General features: G+C 33.6%; 2 protein-coding genes across 2 annotated transcripts in view; one reads left to right on the top strand and one right to left on the bottom strand.

Moving 5' to 3' along the window:
- LOC108914978 overlaps positions 1-2,801 on the top strand; it is a 6,620-nt gene extending 3,819 nt beyond the window's left edge. The window contains exon 2 of the mRNA XM_018720947.1: positions 1,066-2,801. Coding sequence (XP_018576463.1) covers positions 1,113-2,708 — 1,596 coding nt within the window. The 5' untranslated portion in view covers positions 1,066-1,112 and the 3' untranslated portion in view covers positions 2,709-2,801. The remainder of the gene's footprint in view (positions 1-1,065) is intronic.
- The window catches only part of LOC108917105 (FMRFamide receptor-like), a 224,134-nt gene that overhangs the window by 104,140 nt on the left and 111,529 nt on the right, over positions 1-8,465 (bottom strand). The gene's annotated exons all lie outside the window — the stretch shown is intronic.

Raw genomic sequence — 8,465 nt, 5'->3', positions numbered from 1 at the left:
TATATACAGAGTGTTCCTAAATGGCATGTACATAAGGGAGGGGATAATTCTTTGGCTTATTTCATGACTAAAAGTTCATATAAACATAGGTGCAGGGTGTTGAAATTTTAAGATTTTTTTAGTTTTCTCTCTATAGCTTCCACAGTTTTTGAGATATTTGGCTCAAATTTGGAATTTTTTCGTTACTACATACTGCTAACCGCAAAACAAAACATGAAGTGGACACCGAGTGCTAAATTAATTTTTTGTTTTAACACTAATTCCAATACCTCCGTTTAAATCTTAATTATAAAAAATCTTTTACGGTTTAATCAACCACATTAACAACAAATGTACATTACCTGCTCTTTATACTCTTTTGCTTCGGCACACGAAAACACGCGTTAAAACAGGTCATTCACTTGAGAAATCAAACATCACCTAACGTCGCTTTCGTGTTAAATCCTAATATACCCAATAAATTTACCGTCCTTTCTGGTAATCGTGACGGAAAAATAAAATTTACATTTTCACTGCGATATTTTCTGACTACATCTATAAATCCTCACGCATCAGTCACTTCTTCGCTATCTCGGCAGGTACTGAACCCGACCACTGCCACCTGAAATCTAGCGTCGATGACCTTCGTCTTTTTAGTAATTTTTTGCTCTAAACGCAAACTTATTCATCACGTTTCCAACGAATCATTTCATATCGTCTCCGAAAAAGCGACGAAACTGTCACATTCTTTAATTTAATATCTCCGCAACAAGCGGATAACAATAGAAAAGTGTCGTCGGTAAAAAAAGTTTCCGCCCAAAAACGTTTACGGATGATTAAAGTACAAGTCTAATAAGATATCGATTTATAAGGAGCCATAAGCTGCCAAGATGGAACTTTTTATTGTCCACAGCTGCACCTATACCGGGTGGACTGCCGTAAGAGGGCTATATAGCAGATAGGCAACCACCAATACATTTTTATAGATTTTGTTACACGATTTGTCTAAATATGAATTAATGCACAAATAACAGACTTTCCCCCATTTCGTTTTTTAAAATTAAATTCTTCATTCTTCATTTCCAGGTATAACTTGCCAACTACACAAAAGAAACAGTCGTAAGATCGTGAAAATGTCAGATCTCAAGCCCGGTACCAGGTATAACTCCAACACCTGGGGTGTCGACGCGAATAAAAACATCGTTCCGCTTCAACAAGACACCGGCTTATTCCCTGGCGCCCATAAAAACTACCTGGTTTACAACATTGGAAGAACCCCGGTGTACGCGGAACTGAAATATGGAACGAAAGTGATGTGGCATGGGGTTGCAGACAAAGGAACCATAGCCCCTGGCGAAAAAAAGATACTCAAAAACTGGGGAAAATCTTACTATGTTACAGGGTTGCAAGTTTTTAACAAGACAGGCATTAGGGCAATAGTCCACTGCGCTACCGAGGACGATGAATACCGCCTGTACGCTGACAAAGAAACAGGCGCTTTCGATGAAATTATGTACAAGTTGTTAAAAGAAATCTTCGTGCAAGGCCTGAAACTAGTACCGCGTGTAGGCTCCGGTTTAGCGGGTATAGTCAATCAGTTCTGGCCTAAAAACGAGCCCAGTGTATGGGACCAGATCCAGGACAAGGTAAAGGCTTTAGTGGACGAGAAGATACTGCATACCATCAGCGGGATACTGAGCGGAGACCTCAGATATTACCGGGAGAGAATTACTACGCTTTCGGAGGAAATAGAAAGCGGAAGTAATCCAAACGATATAAGAATTCACTACATGAACATCGCCCAGGATATGGTCGGCTTCGAAAACAAATTCAAGTTCACAAGCGACACACCAAATTACCAGGACGTCAACCAATATATTCTTCCCCATTTCTCGGCGTTCATTTTGTTGAAGATCTCGTTCTATGTAATAGGCATCCGTGACTCAGCAGCCATCGGTCTTACCGAAGAGAATGTAAAAAGTATAACCTCCTACGCGAATAAGACCGTCTTCGGAGACAACGGCGCCAACAAGTACATCACTGAGTTGTACAAAGACAGAGTAGACAACGCGTACAGCACCTGGTACTCTGAGGACTTGTACAACGACATGATGAACGTGAGGACGTACATATCCACGCAAGGTCTCGAGTACATGGTACTTTGGAACCACATGATTAACAACCCTCAACAAGCCGACCAAAACCCGTACAACGACGTAATCTCCTACTCGACTTTCTACGGAAGGCAGACTCCGAATCTCATCCACGAAGCCACTCCCGAAGATCTTATTCCGCCGCTTACTCCGAAATTAATAAATGGAAGGCGCAACAAGGTGTCTTATATTGACTTTTTCATATGGCGGATGAACAAAGGAGAGGGAGAGCCCAAGATCGGGGGACTGAGAATGTATTTCGAAAACGGAGACAGCTACACTAGAGGCACCGTGACGAAGGAAATTCGGAAAATTCAGTTTGGGGGATCTACTCTCATCAAGTTGGAAGTGCACGGACGTGGAGCGTTGGATTTCTTTGTATTTTACTTTTCTGATGGGAGGAAAGAAACCTGCGGAACCAAAGAATATCACGAGTATCACACCGTCTTCGAGATGAAAGATCACCATATAGTCGCCATTTTTATAGCATCGGATAATTACAGTCTTGGTGGACAAGCTGCCAATGTTTCTGTTGCGTATCAGTTAAATGAGGATATTTCCCTCGGAACAAATTAAGATGTTCTGGAAATTCACTAAATTGTTGTTTATATGCTCTGGAAATTCACTAAATTGTTGTTTATATTTTAGTAATAAAGGCATTAAAAAAAAGTATTTGAATTCATTTTTAAAAAATATTTTTAAGGTGTCCACTGTGAGAACTATACTGCAATTTTTCTTTAAAATTTAAAGGCTTAAAGATTTTAGCAACCCTTTAAAAGAAATCTGAGGAAATTATATCCTCTATTAGTCCAGACGGTATCTGTTTCAAAAAGTCCATATTTGGGCGAATGCGAATCGTATATCCACGGAGATTTTTGGCTTTTTGGCTTTCAAATATAACTAGAAATTAAAATTTTTCAAAACGAAGACTTTTGGCGGCACAATATGTTAAAAAAATTCGAAAAATGTCATATTTTTCTTCCTATTTAATTATGTATCTTTTCAAGAGTTGATTTTAGGCGAAAATGGGAGAGGAAAAAATTGTTTGTAATTAAGATGTGACTAGTTACAAATCGAATGAATCATGATTATTATTGTAAAAATCGAATAAATCGCCAAAAATGGGGTTAAAAAACATTACTTTTTAGGGAATTTTTTTTGGGGTCTTTAAATTTAGTATAGGACTTTCATACTTAGCCCAAGAAAATTTCATGTTATATAGAATCATCATACCAAATTTCATAAAAATCGGTTCGATAGATTTTGCATAATAATTTTGCAATCCAGATTTTGAAAAAAAATTTGCAAATCTTCAAAATTTTGCACAGCAAAAACCAAGGCCTTTAGATACTTGAAAATTTAATCACATATAGAAGGGCTCTCAGGCTTTCTAACGCTTTTTGAAAAATTCGAATCCGTCAATTAGGAGAGCTCTGGCGCTTGTTTAAACATTGGTCGAATTTTTGTACTTATAAACAATTAGAATAACTTTGTGAATATTCAACCAAATCAAATTTTTTAAAATAGATTTTAAAAGTTCTTAGAAAGAAGCTCCTTTAAAAAAAACAGATTGATTGGTAAATTAATTACCCTTAGAAATTTTTAATATCTCAGCTTATGGAGGTCCGAATTTAATGATTTTTTTTTAAATCCATGATTCGCGATTAAAAAAACAATTAACGTATTTTCAAATGCCTATCGTTAATAATTGGTCTTTCAACAGTCCGATAATTATTTATCTTTAAACTTCCTTTAATTATCAACTTTATTTTTTTATTGTATCAGGTAAGTGCATAAACTTATATCCTATTTATCAAAGATCAAAAACAAATTTATTTAAATATTCTAAAATTGTTTAAATAGCAATTATTTTCAAAATATGTCAAAAATTAGTAATATAATGAGTTAATTTCTCATTTGCTTATATTTTAAACAATAAATCATATTTGAATTATACTTTAATCACAAAAGAAATGATGATTCAATTAATAAATTAATTATAAAATAATCAATAATATTTTATTTATACTTAATTGCATTAATAAATCAGGATTTAAAAAATGTACACAAATTTTTGTTTTAAATTTATGAATGTATTTAAAATCTGCTTTAAATTATTCTAATTGTTTATAAGTACAAAAATTCGACCAAAGTTTAAATAAGCGACAGAGCGCTCCTAATTGACGGATTCGAATGTTTCAAAATGCGTTTGAAAGCTTGAGAGCCCTTCTATATGTGATTAAATTTTCAAGTATCTAAGGGCCTTGGTTTTTGCTGTGCAAACTTTTGAAAATTTGCAAATTTTTTTTCAAAATCTGGATTGCAAAATTATTATGCAAAATCTATCGAACCGATTTTGTTGAAATTTGGTGTGATGATTCTACATAACATGAAGTTTTCTTAAGCCAAGTATGAAAGTTCTATACCCAATTTAAAGATCCCAAAAAAATTCCCTAAAAAGTAATGTTTTTAACCCCATTTTTTGCGATATTTTCGATATTTGCAATAATAATCATGATTCATTCGATTTTTACCTAACTAGTCATATTTTGTAAAAAAATGTATTACAAACATTTTTTCCTCTTCCATTTTCGCCTAAAATCAACTCTTAATACATAACTAAATACATAATTAAATAGGAAGGAAAATATGACATTTTTCGAATTTTTTTCAAAATGACAAAAATCTCCGTGGATATACGATTCACCCAAACCAAAACAGATACCGCCTAGTCTATATGCTTATATTATGGCAGGCCCTTTAAAACAAGCCGCCTTTAAAGTAATTTAAGATCTATAAAACTAGTGTGAGATTCCCCAGTAAACAAAAATGTGATACTTCTTTTATGATTTAAATGCATAGACATAGAAATATGTTGTGCTTTACATCTGTTGAAAAGACAAAATGAATTAATCTTCAGTTCAAAATAGAATATCTGATGCATATGCAACTCATTTGATAAAATCGATGCCAATGGCACATCAAAGAAACGTGAAACGAAAAACATAAGACAAGGAAAGCATGTTTCATACCTGTTTGATGTGAGCACAGGAATAATCAAAGAAATCGAGCATTTATCGTCTACATCTTGTGTGTTTTTATTTGTGTTTATTTCGATTGGAAACGGTAAGGTATTATAAGTTCCCTTATACAGGGTGGTCCGTTTTACATGGCTCTTGTTGGCGCCATATTGGATCTTGGCAGTAACATGTAGAGGATAACATTACAAACACGTATATCTTACAGTTTCCCAGATACCAATGCAATGGTGAACCATGAAAGACGGACCACCCTGTATATATAAATATGTAAATGCTACCAAATTTATTGTGTTTTTACTTTGTGCTGACAAATATGTTTTCCTTATATTACGGAAAACAAATTAAATTCGTAATAATGCAAATATTGTTCAGTTACCCTACTCATTATATTTTGCTCCAATTATTTGACATTTGTTTCTTTAAATTAATTTATGAAAAAAATTGCTCTGTCGTTGATTTACACTTGTAATACTTTTAATGCTGCTTGATAAATAATAGGAAAGCTCCATATAATCATCTTTGTACCCTAAATATGCAAATTAAATAAAATCTCACGATATTATAGGTTTACTTCCAGTTTTGCAAGTCAAATACAAAAGTTTTAAAACTTCCAATATCAGAAAACTTTGTTTCGTGTCCATTCATCCTGATAAAATATCATAATAAATTTTCCGCACGAGGAAAGGTACTTCACTTTTTAAATAATGCAAAAAAGTTCCATAGGATGAATATAAAAAAATTGGGATTGAGATTGTTTTTTCCCAAATGAAACTTTTTATATCCGCTACCGATTTAGTCTTTCAGACATTTTCAACCCACTTTAATTTTGTCTTTCAGCGGGCAGGTTCTTAAATTTTAAGAATGAAATCACACGAAAGGTACATTAGTGTGATTTAGACAAAGCAGAAATGTGAAAATAAGGGAAAAAGGAAACAAATGGAAAACCTTATAAATTATTTAATATTCCTGTTTGACATAAATTTCATCCTAGCAAAATAAAGCGGAATATTTTAACTTTAAGCAAATTCGCAGTTACAATAAACCATGTAAAACGAGCCCAATATATTGTTTTTTTATGGAATAGAATGAAGCATAGACAGCGGTTTACTTAAATTAATCGGTAGGCAACGAAATGTCTGCCGATACGAGTATAGGAGTACTGGTATGAATTTACATCAGTAATTTGATAATTTCGAGCTGTATTCATATGTCACCATTATGACAAGTTCTAGACTAGAATAGAAAAGCTCGCTCTCGTCTAAAACACGGCTATGTATATAAATCTTATAAGCGATGACAGTATAAATTGGACAAATGCAAAAAAATTAAGGGTTTCCAGAAATATCTATAAAAGTACTTCGGTGACATAAAAACCCAATTTTCAGACAATATTTTAGCACTTACCTCACCGTTCTACATTTATAGACGAATCGCAATTCGAAATAGACAGCGACAGAATTGATGTAAACATCCACCGGGTTAATACGTAAAGTTTGCAGGATGCAGTTTCCTGAAACCGTCAATAGTTAGGTACATAGAAGTTCCTGGTAGATTTACACAAACGCGGTGAAACTTTGTATGTGACAGCGAAGTCCAGTGGATTGCTTACAGTCAGAGTAAGATGGAGAAACCAACATGAGCTACAGATTTTTATAGGGCATCATAACGATAATATCGTGCCCTAAAAAAAAATAGAAAGATTTATATGTTTTAAGAGTAGGGTACTCGTTTTCCGCATATTTTTGGGACACCCTGTATATTTCATTTGTAGGATGTCATCTTCTGGCTCCCAAAAAATCTTTTTCGGTCTTATAATACCATTGTTTATACAAACTACACTACCAATGTAATGGTCATTGAAATATTGATGATTGAGCGCATGATTAAAAAGTACCATTACTATTTTAAATATGTATCTCGTTATAATAATTTCTTACTTTCTAAGTGATTTTTGTCACCCTTTTAAGTACATGATATGTTATTATATCTTCATTGTCTTCGCGAAAAAGCTAACAGAAGAATGGAATGTCAAACTCAAATAATTTTTGTTTTTACTAATTATATATGCCTACTGGTATTATTACAGAAACAAACCATTATGTATAACCTACAATTTCCTTTCAACTGCTACGCCACTGTAGTAAGAATAGAAATGCTCGGCAGCGTAATTTCCTTCATTTTATTGCAACACATTTAGTGAAGGAATACTTCTATAGAAGGAGAATGCAGTTCCCTTTTGAAATGAACATCTGAATTACAACTATAAAGGAAATATACTCCATGTATTCTTGAATTACATATGCTTCAAGTAATATATCAAAATAACAGTTTCCTTCCATTTGAGCATTGTATTTTCTTAGTATTATAACTCGACATGTTAACAAAACGTTATCTAATGCAAAGTATTTCATTATGAATGAAACGTAGGAGTGAAAAGCAAGTTTCTTTGACACCAACAATGCTGAAATTTTCAGAAAACACGTTTTTGACAGAGAGAGAGAGAGAATTTCAAAAATAGTATTCATGAGCTTTAAACCATTTCCAGACAAAACGGGTCATACTTTGAGATTCTTTGCATAAAAGTGTGTAGCTTTATTAGTCCGTATACATACCTGATAAATATTATTAATTGAACTAGACTAAACGATAATTTCGTTGATTCGTCATAGCATGCAACTATTTATAAACACTGCTTAATCTGCAACTGGTTTAACATGAAAGATTATACAATTTTAAATCTGTTTTCACTTGTAGTAGACCCTTGGCGCCGATCTGTTTTATGCAACGAAATATTTAAATAAAACTAAATAGTTATTCCATTTCTCCAAAGTAGAAAACATGAAAGGTTGCATGATACGTGAACTCTTATATACGTTTTCTTCAAGCAGATACTACTCCAGATACAGCAACGCAGATGCAATTTCTAAACAGGAAACTTCTAGAATAAAGAAGAAGTACAGCATTTCGCTTAGACTGAAATAATCCGAATTGGCTCGAGGATAAGACCATTACTCGGCATCGTCGATATATAAACTCTATGAACTAAATTGTACGGAGTCTATGATGATTTTCCGTTTCTGAAGGAATGTAATAAAACCGATACTGATACAAACCCAGGATAAATCTAATTCTCTTCTTAAGGAACGGTATCTGAACGAAAAAAAGTTTTATCGGGAGATATTGTGTGGAAGTGAAGTTTGGGTCTGATAGACTGTCCAGCAGAACAAATTAGGAATTCGGGGAAATAGAAAAGTCGTTAGTAAAATCATACAATTCATTAGAGAAGTAGGAG

This window comes from Anoplophora glabripennis, unplaced genomic scaffold (assembly GCF_000390285.2).
Source record: "Anoplophora glabripennis isolate ALB-LARVAE unplaced genomic scaffold, Agla_2.0 scaffold1, whole genome shotgun sequence".
Taxonomy (NCBI): domain Eukaryota; kingdom Metazoa; phylum Arthropoda; class Insecta; order Coleoptera; family Cerambycidae; genus Anoplophora; species Anoplophora glabripennis.
Note: the sequence above shows the minus strand (reverse complement) of the source record. Positions and strands in the feature narration are given on the sequence as shown.